The sequence below is a fragment of the Emydura macquarii genome, unplaced genomic scaffold, assembly GCF_026122565.2.
Source record: "Emydura macquarii macquarii isolate MOO-44397 ecotype Brisbane River unplaced genomic scaffold, CSIRO-AGI_Emac_v2 contig_2636, whole genome shotgun sequence".
NCBI classification, from domain to species: Eukaryota; Metazoa; Chordata; order Testudines; family Chelidae; genus Emydura; species Emydura macquarii.
In genome coordinates this window covers 46,374,704-46,392,815 of record NW_027132773.1, presented here as the reverse complement: position 1 = coordinate 46,392,815, position 18,112 = coordinate 46,374,704, and the positions used below count along the sequence as shown (strand labels likewise).

Sequence of the window (18,112 nt, the reverse complement as noted above, 5' to 3'; positions counted from 1 at the left end):
ATTGCTATGTAGTTGGATGATACCACTCATCTGAGTGCCAGATTGGACAGGCCCTAACTTGGATGTCAGTTTTGGGGAGTAGACAGGGAGCCTGCAGCTTGCAAAGAGCCTGTCAAAAATTGCAGTCCCTGAGTTTCTTTGATGCTGCTCCCATCTCCAGGGGCATCTGGCACCCCGCAGCAGGTGAGAAATGGCCCACACTCAAGTGGAAGGGGTCCTATATGATTCTGCTCTCATGGAAGTCAATGGCAGTTTTGTGAAGAATATAAAGTACTGTAAATCCACATTGCATTTGTGTGTACAGGGAATATAAAAATGCATGTTATATATAGTGCAATACTCCTTGTATATCCGGGTCACAGCATTATCACAATGCAGATGAGTTTATGCCATTTCCATTGGAAAAATTCTTATTTTCATTGGTTTTATATTTCTGTGAACAAATTGTTTGCAGTTTGAAAATATGTTTCCTCCAGTCTGAGATTTCTCTGAAGTTTATTCGTAGACTGTGCAAAGGTTGTTTGAAAAAGAATAGAAAATTGCTTTTAGTAGTTTTAATAGTTTCTCATCTTTTTTACCCACTACTAAGCAAGAAGAAAACAGTTTATTAAATAAAGACATATGGTTCCTTATGTAGCTTAAAATAAATAGATTTTACATCACCAGGTGTTTACTGCATGATCACTGCTCACATATAGGAATTACTTCTCACAAGGCTTTAAGAGGCCAGACTTCAGGTCCCTTGAAGCAAATGTGTGAATCCTAAGAAATCTCTCTATATTTTACTTTTTCCATTTGACACTTGCTGATTTTTTTTTTTCTGGTCTCACTACTGGACCATGAAATGAACAGGATTCCTGTTTGGCAGTGTTGTTGTAGCCATGTTGGTTCCAGGATATTAGCAAGACAAGGAGGGAGAGGTAATATCTTTTAGTGGTCCAACCTCTGTTGGTGACAGAAGCTTTCGAGCTACGCAGAGCTCTTCCTCAGGTCTCTCATGATTACCTTGTTTACTTCCTTGAGTGAGCACTACCAGTGACATTGGCACAGCTCTGAGAACAGGGCATATCCATTCTCGCTCCCTCTCTTGGCCCTACAGCATGAGGCTTTAACTTCACTGGCCTTGTTCCCCTATTCTTTTTCATCTTTGCTATCACCAGTTTAGCTCCACCATTGGTAGCAGTGCCGGGGGCACTGATAAGATGTTGTTGACTGCTCACGTTTAATCACCACATCTTGTGTGTACTTATGCATTTACACAAAGACACAACCTTTTTGGTGTCCATATTTTACAGTGTGCTTCCTGAATTGTAGGAAATGGGATATTTTGAGATTATTCACTAAAAATACGCTGGAGGGATATGCCCTTTCATTCCACCTCCTCTGGAACTGATCACTTACTCACTTATCTCCTGGTTCCTTTCTCTGCTCATGGTCCCATTGACATCAGTGGAATTGCTCATGGAGTACTGTGCCACCAGGGGCGTGCACAGGAATAAAAATGTGGCCGCTTTTGGAGGGGCACTTTCTGTGCCCCCTGGTGGCCGGAGGAGCTGGCTACCCTCCTCCACCCGCGGCCCCGCAGCCGGTGGAGCTGGCTGTCCCCCCGTGGCCCCAGATGAGTTCTGTGCCCCCACCGAATGGAGAGTGTGTGTGTGTGTGGGGGGGCTCTGCCCCTGCCCCTGCTTTCCCCCACTTGCACATGCCCCTGGATGCCATTCAGCATGAGTAAAGGTATCAGGACCTTTACACTGAGGATGAGCCAAGGCAGCTCCCATTGAAGTCAGTGGGAATTGAGGCTCACTCAACACATAGTAGGTTTGGTCTTGCTTAATGCTCTGTCTATCTAGGGCAGCACTAATTCATGTTTTTATCTTTAAGCATATGCCTTAAGTCCCATTGACTTCATGTGTTTAAATGCTGCCCTGAATAAGGATGCTTTCCTGAACTGGGGTTTAAAGCTGTGTTTGCATGGGCCTTTTCCCTCTAAAATTCCATAATATGTATTGTTATCTATGGAGTCACTAGATGGCATCATTACACATAGTCTTTCAGTATTGTATGCTGTGTTGGTCCCAGGATATGAGAGAGACAAGGTGGACGTGGTAATATCTTTGGTTGGTCCAATAAAATACATCAACTCACCCAACTTGTCTCCATCAACTTTCAAGTTCTTTTCGTATGCGAGCAGAGTACATTCTTTGAAGTGATGCTGTATTTGTTGTTTTTGTGATGTAGATTCTTTGCAACAGCTTCTTCAAAATAGAAAGAGTTTACCCTCTGCTTTAATCTCTCTAGCTAGTCAATTATTGAGGATGGGGAAAATTATTCTCCGGGAGGAAATGGCATTCTGAAAGGGGCTTTGCCCCAGGCCATTTGTGACGACTTCCATGCAATGATAAGTGCATATAGTGGAAATAAACAAGTCACACTAAAAAAATGCACCCTGTCTCCAAGTCACTAATTTCTTTTCCAGTAGGAAGCCAACCTCAAGGCCCTGGTATCTTCTAGTAGTCGGCAGAGGGGTGACAATATGTATATGTGAAGGAGAGAGAGAGAGACTGTCAGAGGAGCCAGAAGGGACTGCTGAATAGGTTGGAGCAGATGTAAATATATTTGATAACTTCTCAGGGTAAGAGTGATGAATCACTTACTTTTCTTAAGAGGAGGAGATGTCTACTCTATAGTATGGAGGACGTTCCCACCCAGATTTCACTAGTTTTCAAGGTGATCACAGGCTTGACAGCACCCTTTTTAAATGAAGATTCAGTCTAATCACTCATAACACATCTGAAAATAACTATTGGAGAAAATGAGCATGAATTACTCATGCTCTGTTGGAGAAGCCTCACATAAATTATTCACATCAGACCTTCTGAATCAAAAAACTGAGATTATAGGAAACATTACTAATAATAAAGGAACAAGCTCTGCTTTCTTTTAACTTTCCTTTGCTTTTTTTCCTCTTCCCTCACTTTGATTCTTGGATCTGTCTTGTATCTTGTGGTTTGGACCTTTTGTAGTATGGAGTATCACAGCTTGAGTGCTAGGAAGCCCTACTGTGTAGACCGCTCTAAATAAAAAATCCGCTCTTCACACCATCTAACCTTGCCCACTCTTCTCCTTAAGGCTTGTGCATTGGCATCTGTACAATCAAACTCAACAACCACTGAGAGCTGAGTGACAACTTAACATTGCTGCCATCTGGCAACCTGTCACTCCTCTGAGCTGCAATTTTAGCCTTTGGCCTCCCCAGGGTGAGACAGAGAGTGTGTAGGCAGAGTGGGAAACCCGAGAATACTACCTGGAGTTCAGGCAGATGAGCTTCGAATGCTGTCTGAATGAAAGTGAAGAGGGGCTATAGATTCTATAGAAGTTGGTGGGGCTGAGCTCTTTTCATTTACACGGTGTATCTCCATTGACTTCAGTGAAGTTACTTCTGGCTTGCACTGTTACAATTGTTATCATCTGGTAAAGTGAGAAAGAATCGGGTTCTGTGTCTTTAATAGATGGGTTGTGGGAGCTATCCATGGTCTCCAGTGGAAGGCAGAAATCCATACAGGATGTACAGGGAGAGGCAACAGAGAAACACATACTCAGGGCACAAGCAGGTAACATCTTGGGAAAAGGATCTGATGGGAAGTCTTGAGGGGGTAGAATTAGAAAGTCTGAGAGATGGAGGAAAGGGAAAGAGGATAGAAAGAGAATGATGGAGAGAGATTCAGGAGGATTAGAGAGGGTGGAAAAATGGGGAGGCAATGAGGGATGGAGGATAACTATAGTCAGAAAGAAATGCTGGAACAGAGGTAAGAGAAGAATGAGATTGGGAGGTGAAAGAAGAGGATGAGAAGGGATGAAAGAAATGATACATGCAAGGGTGATATTAGCAAATTCTATTTTATTGTAGTATTTGATGCCCCTAAGGTTTAGTTTACTAACATAGCCTGGACAGAATGATTGGGAGTCCGGGGTCGTTGGGTAGATGGAGTAGTTGGTGCGGAGCAGAAAAGGAGCCAGCAGAAAGTTGTATTGCGATAACTGAGGGAGGATTGAGGGTACTACATTGCTCTCATTTATTTTCCTGTGAATTCACATGATTCCACTCCCAGAATAAAAATAGCTGATTTTGATTCTACCTAAATACATGAGAAAGTGTATACAAAGCTTGTTTTAGATCTGGGCTGCTAGAAATTAGCGATAGCAATATTTACATTGGGGTCTATGAACTATTTGCTCTTGGCATTTTCATTAACAACCCTCCGTTAACCATAGAAAGCTAAGTAATATTAGATTTCTGTGTGAGTCAGTAATGGCCAGATTCCACCCTGAAATCCACTGACTTCAGTGGATAGTGCTCAGGTGTAACTACGAGAGGAATTTGGCCCTAAAAACCTTTTAGTAAGAGGCTAACTGTTGCGTACCTGAATCTATGCTTTATTTCCCCTGTATAGCCATTTATACCTGTGCAAAGTGAGCACAAAATGTTACCAAAAGGACATGGTGGTGTTTTGCAGCCATTTTGCCTAGATGTATACAACTACTTAAAGGGCATGCAGCAGAGAGGGAGGCCTTAGCGGTGTAGCTTGACACAATGCGGCAGTGAGAGGTGATATGTAATAATACATACCAGCGCCTTTGATCTCTGAGACCAGCAAGTCGTACAAACTACAACAACTTGGTTTTAGAAAGGCGATAGGATCACAACATTTAGTAGTTGCTCCAGCTCACAGTTAGAGACCTTGGAACCAGTTCTGCCCTGACACTACAGTAAATCTGAAGTAATTCCAGCAGCTTCAGTGAAACTACTCCAGAGGGTAACTGATAGCAGAATATGGCCCGTTGTTTCCATTTGCCACTGAAAGTATTTTCTTAATCTAAAATACCCATGAATAGGCACAGTGGTAGAACAGCTCCCCTAAATACCTTCCTGCCTCGCAGCATGTATTAGAAATACCCCTAATAGACCGATGCAAGTGGTCTCTGGATGTCTAATTCTTTGTATCCACAATCTGTATTACTACATGTAAACTGTTGTGTGTATATATAGGTATATACCCAGAGTTATTCCCTGAGCCCCGTGTGGAAGCTCTGATTCCTGCCAGTGGAATTCCATAGCAGAGAGAATATGTTCTAAAGCAGGGATGCCCAAACTTTTTCATAGTGTGGGGCATGAGTAAAATTTTCAAAAGTGACTTTGGAGCTGAATTCCCATTTTCAAAAGTGATTTAGGGGTCCAGATTTGTAAAGGTTTTTAGGCACCTAACTCCCATTGATTTTGGCACCTAAGTCACATTGAAAGTGAATAGGACTTAGGCTTCTAAATGCCTGCATCACTTTTGAAAATGGGAATTCAGCTCCTAAGCCTCTCAGAAAAATAAGCCTCTTTGAAAAATTTACCTCTCATTTTAGCAGTGAGATTATCTTGTGGACACCTCCTTTCTCATTCACAGTCACCGACTTCTCTCGTTCATGCTTATGTAACATTGCTGTGGCAACTGCCACAATTTATGTGAACAAGAAGTACCCGGAAAGTATTGAATGTATGTTTACTTGTATTTTAATGAAATTTTATCAGCTGTGAATGAGAAGAAGAGCCAGCACCTGACAACCAGTATCTCTTTGTGGACCACTAGCAGGTGCCTCATGGACCAAGCGCTTTGGCCATCTCTACAGAATCCCCAGGGGTTCTGTCAAAACCCACCCGCCATTGGAATAATCCCATAACCATCACAGTTGACTGGGAGACAAGAGATTTAAAAGGAACTTCTGCATTTGACATGTGTGGCTCAGATTCAGAATAGGTTGGCCTTTTTTTGTTCTCCTTTGTTGTTAAAAGAGAATGTTTAGCGACTGCGGGCAATGAGACCATAGCTCTGCTCAGCACACAGATGTTTCTCCAGCAATGTGCTTCTCATCCCATTCCTCCCCACCTGTTGCTGCTCTGTAATGACTGGAATAAACTCAAATTATGCAGCCGTTCCAATGTCAAAAGTGGTTCACTTTGCCATTTGCCATATTCAGCCTCAAATTGAACCTGGCAAGCAGCTGGCCCGCTTAGAGCTAGTTTTGCTTGCAGATGTATGTGTGTGTGTTGATGGGAAGCGCAGCCTCCTGAGGAATATGGTAATATTTGGCTGATATAAGCAAGCAAAGTTCAAAACAGAGTAAGGGTGGGCTTTATCTCTAGTACTGAAGGTCAATAATGAGCTTGGAGTCTGTCTTGTCCTTCAGACTGTTCCTCTTTCAAAAGGTTGCAGTGATTTTCCCCTTCCCCCTCATCTGAAATGATCACACCATAAGGAATTGAACAGTACTAACTCAATTAAAGCAGTGATCTCTGGTCACCTCCATTAGACGCCAAACAGTAGGATCTGATGCCTGCTATACTGTCAATATGGCAGTGAGTTTCTCTTGGATACCGATCCTTTATTTGAAGTTCACAAATTTGGAACATGTGGTTTAGCAATGTTCTTGCGTTCTTTTTGTAACAAAATGAAAACTTGACAAAAAATTGTTTGGAGTTCATAACAAGCTTAAACAGCACCGTCATATGTCTTGCTGTTTTTTTTTCCTGATGGCTTCTCTTCATACTCTTCCAGAAAAACACCAAGGGGGGAAAAAAAGGAACAGATAATTATTTATTATTTTATTTATTATTAATAAATACCTTCACCTTTATTTGATCCAGGGATGCCATTATGCTACACTCTATACACACACCAAATGAAAAGTGACTCTTTGACTCAAAGAGTTTACAGTGCAGTCCTGCCAGTCAAGGATGATTACGCAAAGGAATGTTGCGTTTGAGTCAAATACTTGAGGGGGAACCTGAAATTCAGGCTTGGCTGCGATTTGGATATGACCTGTATTTTCTGCTACAGTACCACTCTTTTCTCAAAGTGTTTTAAATCCAACAGGTTCTTCTGCTGTTAGACAAACATCAGTACATATGTACAATATCATGCATTATATACGTGGCTGGTTTGAATTGATTTATGTCAATTTACATTAGCTAAGGCTCTGGCTCCATGAGCATAAATGGTGCTTTACCAGTCATGTAGGATGGGGCTTGTAAAATCCATTTGCTCATGAAAGAACGCATGGCTTGGGGATTGTAAAAAGCAAAAGTGAATGGTTTGGGAGTCATGGGTGGAATAACTTGAGAACTCCTGCATTTGACTATGGCGCCTCGTTATATATTTTTAAGTAGGAGATATAAATTATGGTAGTAATTAGTTTTATTGAATATATATAATTGCAGAATGTGCCGTTCATGTTATATTCAATAAGAATGTATTTTTTGTATATTCTTTAAAATGCAAATTGTCCATATTTAGCTATAAATGCTTGTTAGCTTTAATAGCGCAATCTTTAACCCCCCCTCCCAATAACAGATTATTATGTATGATAGATTATATTTATTTTTTCACTGAAACATCACAAAGGATTTTGGGATATTAAATCATGAGAGGAAAAAGTGGATGGTGGGAGAAAGTCTAGTAGTGGACAGAGCACTGGACCAGGGACTCACTAGTCTTGGGTTCAATTCCTGGCTCAGCCATTTGTGAGGTGCTTGGATACTAAAATGATAATGGCCATATAAATACCTAGATAGATAGTGGAAGAGTAAAATTAGTGGTTTTGGGGTCATGTGTGGAAAAAATGGAGACCCTAATTATGCTGCCATTTATTACATACATTGAGGTACCGTATTTACCCTAGACATAGCTAAAATTTATTTTGAGTGCTGTTATTTTCGTTCCAGTAGTGCCTAAAGGCCCCTATCAAAGATAAAGGCCCACCCTATTAGGTGCAGTACAGGCAAGTAATGAAAGAATGGTGCTGCTCTAAAGAGTTTCCTTCAATATTAGTCCCACACAAAATGCAACAGGTGGTTGAAAGATGAGGCAGAATGTGACAACAGTGATACAAATATGTTTTTGCAAAGATTATCTACACACGCAGTTTGTAGGTGTAGATTTAAAAAAAAAAGTCTGTGCTAATGGAGACAAATAAGCAGAGCAGTTGCAATAATTTGAGATTTTGCTCCAGCGCTGTCATTAACTGAAAAACAAAAGTCAATTTGGACCTTGATTTTTACCGTGGTTTTCTGAGTTGAATCATCGTGTTCTTGATTTTCATGGCTGGGACTTTTGTGACTGGTTTCTTTAGTGACAGCTCACCCATGCTGCTAATTGCCTGGACAGTTAATTAGTTGTGAATGATTGTCTTCCCAGCTTTTTCATGTGCTGCCGGTGAATACCTGGAAATGAAGAACCAGATATGCAGTAAATGTGCCGAGGGGACGTATTCCTTAGGCAGCGGGATCAAATTTGATGAATGGGATGACCTGCCAGCTGGATTCTCCAATGTGGCAACTTTCATGGACACTGCCGTCGGCTCAGCTGAGAATAAAGCAGACAGCTGTGACAAGTAAGAGCCTTATGGGTTGGTCTGTGCCCATGCTGGTGTGTCGGAGTTGGTTTGACTCTCCTGGATTTCAGTGGGCTTGAGATCAAGCCCACAGTTTTGCTGTGGGAAACAGTTGCTGCAGTAGTGTAGTAACATGGCTTTTATACTGTACGTGATGTTAACTAAAAACAACGAAGGGTAGACAATGCCCCTCAGAATGGAATGTTTTAGTGGAAGCTCTTGGAGCTTGATGATGCCATCAACTGGATAACAGAGGGAACAACTGAGCATGCTATGTTGGATAAGTATAGAAATATACATTGTGTAATAAAAGCAATCTCTGCACATTACCAGTTTGCACACTTCAGGGATATTGAATGGTTGAGAGTAAAGGCTAAATAAAATGGGCCCTATTTGACCCTGCTGGTACACCAACACAAAGTCAGCGTAAGCATTTATCTGAGCATTCCTCTGTGCAGCGGGACTCTTCAGGTGGGTTAGGACCAGGGAGCCACTACTTTCATCCAATCTCCTGCCATCATAATGGCCTCCTAGGTGTCATTGGCAGCCAGTGAAACTTGGCACAGCCCTGAGCTGCTCTAACTTGTGCCTGAGTGGCTCTGGGATTAAGGGAGAGTAAAGGTGGTTTAAATCTACTTTGACATCCTGCATGATATGTGCTGATTGCAGAAGGGCTGTTCTTAAGGATATAGCTCTCTGTATCCTAGACAAGTGGTATGAAAGCCTTCCTGGTTGGGATGCATTAGAAGTTTCCAGGAAACATTTGCCCCAGTCACAGTTTTGATGTGCAAAAAGGTAAAATTTGACAGAGCACATAATTGTTTGGGTGACAAAATATGTGGGAAACCAACATGAAAGGGTTGGGGAATGAATCTAGCTACGGGAAGGTATTGTGTCCTTTACTGAGCAATGTATTTTTAAACAAGAATGCTATAAATGTCTTCAGGATGCCTGTGATCTAAAACAAGCCTTGTTTTGTTTATCTTTATCCAGCTCTTCGTGGACTCCTCGTGGGAATTACATAGAATCTAACAGAGATGACTGCACTGTGTCTCTGATCTATGCTGTACATCTGAAGAAATCTGGTTCTGTCTTCTTTGAATACCAGTATATCGACAATAACATCTTCTTTGAGTTTTTTGTAAGGCTTTTATACACTGACTTTAACCTCAGAGTAAAGAGATATGCTCCAGATAAAAACCTATGTTGGAATCAGCTTAGTTGTCTCCTCATCCATGTTATTAATGTCTCTTTAGCTTATTATATCTGAACAAATTTTAAAAAGCTCATTTCCTCTCTACCATTTATACTGCCTGTTTACTTTTTGCATTTCGTTCAGCTTTGACAACAAGCCTAAACTGGTTGCTTTCACTGTAGAGTAGGGTTTTCACAGGTGCCTAAGGGAGTTAGGAGCACAAAGACCCATTGAAAGTGACCCTGCATTTCTAGCCACGGTCACTTGCATGCCATCTGTGTATGCAAGGCATTCATTCCATGCCCCAGGACCAACTGTGCCTGGGGGATGATTCTGTCTGACCTCCGAATGTGCATGGAGGAACCTGTGTTGTAGAACAAAATGGCGTCCTCCACACAATGTGACCCCATGTGTGCAAGGTCACGCTGCATGTGTGGTGTGTGTGAGGTCATGTTGTGCAGAGGACAAATGATATTCTCCATGTGTCATGACCTTATTTGTATGGTGCGAGAGGTCACACTGTTCTATAAAATGGTATCCTCCACATAGTGCAACTTCACACGCAGCCTACATGTGAGATCACACCACGTGGAGAATGCCATTTTGTGAAACAAGATGACATCATCCGCACACTGTAACCTTGCATGCACCGTACGTGCGAAGTCCCGCCACATGGAGGACATCGTTTTGTGTGCAAGTGTAGAATTGCATGCCTGATTCAGAATGTCATGGCATGCCACTGAATGCTATGATGTTTGGGTTCCTAGAACCACATACGAATGTTTAAATTCCCACAGAATCTATTTTTCCTTATTTCTTCTGAATATCATAAAACATTCCTGACTATGTTGTTCCTTGGTTTTTTTCCCTCCCCAAAGTTTTGGGCCTTGATAATGTGTCTGATTCAAGTGTGTGGTTCTATTGATTCCAGTGGAAACTCTGGCATGAGGAAGGGCCTTCAATTTGAGTCTAGAGAAAAGCTGGTGAGAAATGGTTTTCCCATCCCATGAGTGCTTTCGAGAGATCGAAATTTTGCCCCATCTCAAGTCAGAATGAAAAGTCAGAATCTTGAAAATATTCACAAAACTGAAAAACTTAAAAACAAACTTAAAAACAGTTAAAAAACAGTTAAAAAAACAGTTAAAAGTTTTAAAAGTTTTAAAAACTGAAAAACTTAAAAACAGTTAAAAGGTTTTTTTTTTTGATTTAGCCCTTTTTTCTTTAACCTTTTTTTTAGCTTGATTAGCTATAATTTCCAAACAAAAAGTGGTATAGAACCAGAAAAACGGAATTGCCTGTTTTGAAAATGTTGAAATGAAAGAGTTTCAAAACTTTTTTTTTTTTTGGCAACGTTGCTTTCAAGTCAAGAAATCTGTCAAAATTGACCCTGCTAGGTGTGAATAGTTTCGGTTTCAACAAGTGACCTTTTTTGACACCCCCCCCCCCCCCCCAACACACAAAAAATAGTAGAAAAATTCCTGATGGGCTCTTCTCCAGAGTCCCTTTAACTTGGAAAAATGTGATCTAGTTTGACTGTTTGGCTAGTGTTTATGCACAGAGATGTGTGGGACTCTATGTGGATATTTTTGCCACATTCTGGGAATGAGGATCCAAGTGTCCTACAGGTGCCAGCTTAATCTAAAAATGTCAGAAACGGCTCGTGATTTTGGATGCCTCGGTTTTTGGGTGTCTGATCTGAGACCTTTCAGGGGGCCTGATTTTCAGAAAGAGCTGAGAACCTGCTTTCGGCTGAGAAGTCTCTCAAGTTGGGTGCTCAAAACTCAAAATCACTAGTCACTTTTGGAAATCTTGGCCTCCGTCTTGGGAAAGATCTGGTCACTACTGTGCAGAGAGAAGGATGAAAAGCGAGCTATTGCTGACGCTTAAGATTGCGATTTTCAAAAGAGCCCAACGCAGTTTTCTTTGCCTACTTGGTACTTCTTCAAACAAGCACCTTTGTGCTTTCTCCCATGCTTCCTCTCATGCTTGGGAGTTGCTCCCTGTAAACATCCCACAAAGCTATCTCATTATCCACCTTCAAACGCTCCTTTGCTGCGACACCTACAAAAAACTTGACAGCTTTCAGAGACCACTGCCTCTCATGCTGACTAGCATTGCCTCATTGTTTACTTGTACATCTGTCTGTACCTGTCTGTTGTCTCTTACATTCCACGCCCCTGAGGGCAGGTATCATCTTTATGTGCTGTGTTTGTATAGCATCTAGCACTAGTGGGACCCTGGTCCATGACTATGGTTCTTAGGTGCTGTGGTAATCCAAACAAAAATTAATAATAAATTAATAATGATGAAAAGACTTAGGAATGAAAATCAATGGGATTTGTAAATCACCTATGTGCTTTGAAAGATTCTACTCTGAGCTAACTTGCTTTGCCTGTCAGTGTTGCATTTGCTGCTGACTGTTGAGAAGGGGGCAAATGAGGACTTAAAACAGAGGGAGATGGCAGCTCAGAATAAAAGTGTGCTGGAAATTGTCCGTCTCCTCTGTCACTGCCTTTCCCTTGCTGTCTCTGGTGGGTGAGTCGTTGCCGTCTGCAAAGCACTGTGATGCTACCTTACAGCGGTTCTAGGCCTTAATGAATGTTTAGAAGGTATTTTGAGATGCTGGGATGAGAGCCTCTTTATGTAAGTGCAAAGCACCATTATCTGAAAGGAAAACAAAAAATAACTTGATTTTGATGCCAGAGGCACTTTCTTGCTGTGGCTGTTATCTCAGTAAAATCTACTGCACTGATAATAGAAAGTGCATTTTGTATTATTAAACCTCTTTTGCTTTTTATCGTACGTCCTGCCTGAACTAAGCAGCAAAATGTGCTTTTATCGCCATATGCATGTAGAAGAATATGTTTCTCCCTGTGGTTTCTTGACTAACTAGTGATTGATTTTCTCTTGCAGAGGAGCAAATAGGTTGTTTATTTGAGCACTAGGTCTGAAAGGTGCTTCCCACTTATTATTTGCTCTTGTCAACATAGCACTGATGGTTTGTCACCTTAAATGTGTCATTCCCTTTAAATGTATCAATTAGCAGGCTGTCATTTTAAAAGCCATTAACCAAATAATTGTATCCTGGTGGCTGGATTGTCATCCTGATGCTCAGCACTTCAGGGGCTCCATATGTAATAAGTCTTTAAGAATGCACTTTTTCCCAGAATGCATTGTTGATTAAATATTTTTCATCATTACATCAGCATCCCCTTAGAATTTAGGTATAGATTGGATCTCTCTTAGATATTTCTATGGCTCCCATTACCATGGGAACTGACATCTAATGATCTTTTCACATATTTAAACTCCCCACGCCCCGTGAGGTAGGGCAGGCCCATTAACCCCATTGTAAAGATGGGAAACTGAGGCACAGAGCAACAATGGCCCAGATCCACCAGGGTACTTAGGCGCCTAACCCTCTGTTTTAGGTGCCTGAGTTCCATTTTTAGACTCCACTCTGATCCATAAAACCACTCTCAGCTGTCACCCAAGCCTGTAGGGTCTAAGCTCACTCAGCACATCTTGTTTTGTAGTAGAAGTTCCCTCGGTGTCTAAGTTTTTGCCTCTGGGCACAGGCACTGCTTCCCCACTCTAGGCATCTGGATGCCTGTCTAAGCCTCAGTGCAATCCACAAACCAGGGAAAAATAGGCATGCCTCACCTTAACTCACCTGTGGAGCCTGATCTGTTAGGTATACACAGAGGCCACCTAACTCCCCAAAATAGCAGCAGTAGGCAGCACTCCTTTAGCCTGATGACTAGGGTACTGCCCTGGGAGGGGGGGAGGCTCCTGGTTCAAATCCCCCTTTGCCTGAGCAGGAGAAGGGACTGGAAGAGGGCTTTGCTGCTTCTCCTCAGATGAGTGCCTGAACTGCCGGAAGATAGAGGGATTCTTGCACTTTCTCAATTGATGTTCAGTTATTCAGTTAATGTGAAATAATATCAATGGGGTGAGATCAAGAGACTCCCACAGTCTGATCCGATCTGTTAGACATGCTCAAAGGCCACCTAGGTCTGCACAAAGCAGCAGCATGAGGGGGAGAACCTCCTTCATAACCTTTAGTTCGGAGGCTAAGGCACTCAGTTGAGCAGTGGCAGATCCTGTTCCAATCCCTTCTCCTCAGGCAGAGGGGAAGTTAGCCAAAGGTCACCCACACACCCAGTGAGTACCTAACCACTGGGCTCAAGGTTATGAAGGAGGGCCGCCTTCTCCTCCCACGGGGCTGTTTTGTGTATGGACAGGCACCTAACTCATTCTCACCAGAAACAACTTAGCTGCCTGACTCCAGGAGAGGGGTTCCTGGCTGTGGGTCGTGGCGCCTACCTCCATGAGACGGGCTGGGCTTTGGGCACAAAGGAAATGGGGGAGGCACTCTGATTCCATGAGGATGAGTGCAGTATAAAACCATAGATAGATATGAGGGGAGCAAGCCAATGAGCTGCTACTCCCTTCTTTCCACAGCCCCTTGCAGTCATGCTGGCTTCCACTCCCCTCTGCCAGGAGAACTGGAGGGGAGCACTGGACAATACTATATTTGGAAGCCTTCTCTTAGACTGCTAGTGGTTTTGCATGTGCTTTCCTAATGTCCTTTGCAACAAGTAACACAGCCCCTATCCTGAATGTGATGACGGGGTCTGGAAGTAGAATCGCACAGCCTTTAGTCTATAAGCGTCCTGCTGCCGTGTGTCCTGACTGAGCCAGCAGATGTCTTATTATGGCCACTTTTTAATTGACAGATTCAAAATGATCAGTGCAAAGAGATGGACTCCACAGCAGACAAGTGGGTGAAATTAACAGACAATGGTGAATGGGGCTTTCATTCCGTAAGTGCTAAGTATCACTCCACAGAGCTTTTGTTTTGTTTTGTTTATAAATGTGCGTTGATTCTTATGAGATGTGAGCTCAGGAGGGCCAAATCCTGTGGAAGGAGCAAGAGCTAAGCTGATGTGTGTTCTAAGGGCCTGACCCAAAGTCAACTCAGGCCTTCCCGCTGACTTCACTGTGCTTTGAATCAGGCTCTGTAAGAAATCAGGTAGACATATGGGAATCCAAATCCCAAAGGGCGTTCCCATTAATTGTGATCCAAATGTTCCAAAATGCTTGCTCGTTCACTTGCACCGTAGATTGCTTCCTGCCATGTGGATGACAATGCAGTCTGCTGGCGTTGGGTATGCACATCTGAGGATGGGATTTGAACTTTTATTTTCAAGTGCATTTCTAAGGAGCTGGACTGCACACAACTTGCGCACTGATTTTCCTCATAAGTTTGGAAACCAGTTGAGTTGAACTGGTGCACCCACTCCATATGCCGTTCCTCTTAAATCAGTTTGAATGTCCACGAGAGGGGACCACACTCTTTTAACTAGATTGGTTTCTGCACGAGTTGAGTTCAGTCAGTGCGCAGAGCACGTAAACTAGCCCTGAGTTTATTTGTGGTGAACAACTTCATGCCTCATTAACCCGCTGACTGAGGCTTGGTCTATCCATAAAAGTTTTTCTGGCATAGCTATGGGGGTTAGGGGTGTGAAAAAAATCATTGCCCTGAGTGACCGAGCTCTGATGGCAAAAGCCAAGAGTAGAACCAAAGGGTCCTTTTGCTGGCATGGCTTATCAGAGGACTGGTATAAGCTGTTCTGGCAAGAGCACTCTTTTGCCAGTATAAGCTGCGTCTCCACTAGGAGGGCTTGCTGGTATAGCTACACGAGCGGCAAACCCTTCCTAATGTAGACAAGGCCTCGCATTGCTGAATTTTACTCTGGAGTGTTTTCTGTTTAGACTTTAACAGGAATGCAGTTTTTAGTTTACCTATCTATGAGCCTGGCTGGGCTGTTTGTGGAGTCGGTGCTAGACATATTGCTTAGTGCCCTGAGCAGCTCCAGGGACCCCTCTATTTGCTTTGCATTATAAAAACTTGCCTGTTTTAATATTGTTTGCGGAAGGGACCCCAAAATATTCCCACTTAAGGCCCCCAATAGGCTAGCACCAGCACTGGCTCTTTGCTCAGTAGTTCCTTTGGAATTCCTCAGTTTGAGCAAACACAAAGCATGGGGTTTTCAAAAGTGCTCAGTGTTAACTTAGCTCTTTCCCCGCTTGGGCCTGGTTTACGCTTGAAAATGGTACTCATCTAACTAGGGACTTTTGTATCAAGATAGTTAATTAAAAAAAAATCTTTTAGGGTTGGAAGGGACCACAGGAGGTCATCTAGTCCAACCCCCTGCTCAAAGCAGAACCAACCCCAACTAAATCATCCCAGCCAGGGCTTTGTCAAGCCGGGCCTTAAAAACCTCGAAGGATGGAGAATCCACCACCTCCCTAGGTAACCCATTCCATAGTTATACCAGTACAACCCTAGTGTGGATGCAGTTATACTGGTATAAAAATGCCTTATCCTGTTGTAGCTTATTCTCTTTCCTACAAGGAATAGCTATGCCAATACAAAGCACATTTATCACTGCACCCACACTGTGGGGTTTGTACTGCTGTTACTATGCCGAGATAGTTAAAATGATACAACTTTCTAGGCCCATCAAGGCCTTGGTAAACCCATCGATTTCAGTGGGAGCAGAGAGAGGCCAAGGCTGAGCCCTTTTGAAAATCCCAATCCATCTAGCAGAGCTCACTTAGACGTATGGATTGTTAAAATACTGGACCCTGTCTTTTAAAGGTGAATTGTGCGGCTTTGGAAACAAAGTGATTGATTAAGGTCCTAGTTCCGGAATAGAGTGTTATATAAGTAGAGTTAAAAATGACTGAGCAGAGCACTAGGGGAATGCTAGCAACTCCTGGGCTACTGGGTACCTCCAGCTGTGGGTGGGCTGGACAGGGGTGGGAACATATCCATCTCCCCCCCGTCCCCATGCCCCACTGCTTCCTACTGGCTCAGGGGGACTTGTAGTGCATCTCCTCAAGGGAGGTGTCAGAGCCTCCATGCCTCTAGTGCCTCCATAATACCTGCCTCTGTCCTCCATAGAGAAGGCACTGCTGCATCCCACTTATCTATCTGTGCCTCCTATGGCCTTGACTTACAGAGCAGTTTACCTTCCCTGACCCGTGGAATCCCCAAATGCTTTGAAAATGTGTCACTGAAATAAGTGATGTATTAGGAGATAAAAGAACAACTTCAAGCAGCCATCTAGAGATGATGATGCTAAGTATCATTCTTTTATTGTTGCAGGTAACTCTGAAATCAGGTACTAATATATTATATTGGAGAACAACAGGGATTCTTATGGGTTCTAAAGTGGTGAAACCTGTTCTGGTGAAAAACATCACAATTGAAGGTATGGAATATCATCCTATTAGCTATTAACTTAAATATCTCTACTGTACATTGCAATAATAACTGAGGTTTTATTCCTGCCCCTGTCTTAAAGGATAAATGTGTTGTTTTGGGAGAAAACATCTGACCTCATAATCACAGTTAACGTTTCTTTTCTTTTCTTTTCTTTTCTTTTCTTTTCTTTCCAGAGCCTTATTTAAAGTAATTATTCCATACATTCTTTTTTACTTTTCCAAATCTTTAGAAGAATACTCCTGAGAAATATGATGCATGGAATTAATTAATTAGTAAATGGCGACACCTGCTGGGGAAGGTTGGAATTGTAAAAGAAAAAAACTCAAGCTGTCTTCAGCAGCACAGCGTAGCAGACGTTATTCACGTCCTGGTTAAGGATTGCTGAAGCAGAGTCTGGCCAGAGTTCGCAAAGCAGACTCAAACTAACAACAGTTGGTTGTGACTGTTATACGGTGTCTGTTGTCTATTTAAATGCTTAACCTGTGCTTTGCTTTACAGGAGTTGCGTATACATCTGAATGCTTTCCATGCAAACCTGGTACATTCAGTGATAACCCAGGGTCTTCCAATTGCCAGGGGTGTCCCAGAAATACCTACTCAGAGAAAGGCGCTAAGGAATGTACCAACTGTAGCGAAGAAACACATTATGCAGGTAAAGGCCAGGAGCCAAAAAGAATACATGAACATGTGTCTGCTTCAGTATCGTTATCAGCTCTACACGCTTTTATATAGCTCGGTACATACACAGGAATCACTTTTCCCACCACTGAAATGTAGTCATAAGAGATTGGGGCACAAAACGCAGATTAATATGGTGCCAGAGGGAATTTACATTGGCAGGATATAATGGCTCACATTGGAATTTGGCCAAGGGACTTTATAAGTCCTTTACTTTAACAGAAAACACCATGAGATCTTCAGTGGACCCGTTTTTAGATTACCTCCAAACGATGGCCTCAGGATGGTGATCCTCATGCCGACCTCAAGCCCTGGTTACGTACTGATTCATTGGCAGCTCCCCACTGCTTCCTTCCAAGATGATTTAGCTGCAGACTGGACATGTGATAGCCTTCGAAACTCCTCTCTTTCCCTACCATGATAGCAACTAGAAGCCGTTAAGTAAAGTGGACCGTATTCATCCAGGAGATAGCTCCCTTGCACTTAAGCACATGCTTAACTGTGGGCAAG

At 42.6% G+C, this 18,112-nt stretch overlaps 1 protein-coding gene across 1 annotated transcript in view; it reads left to right on the top strand.

The window, feature by feature from the left end:
* The window catches only part of ELAPOR2 (endosome-lysosome associated apoptosis and autophagy regulator family member 2), a 126,776-nt gene that overhangs the window by 65,775 nt on the left and 42,889 nt on the right, over positions 1-18,112 (top strand). The window contains exons 3-7 of the mRNA XM_067564007.1: positions 8,238-8,433; positions 9,427-9,574; positions 14,368-14,454; positions 16,806-16,911; positions 17,424-17,576. Coding sequence (XP_067420108.1) covers positions 8,238-8,433; positions 9,427-9,574; positions 14,368-14,454; positions 16,806-16,911; positions 17,424-17,576 — 690 coding nt within the window. The remainder of the gene's footprint in view (positions 1-8,237; positions 8,434-9,426; positions 9,575-14,367; positions 14,455-16,805; positions 16,912-17,423; positions 17,577-18,112) is intronic.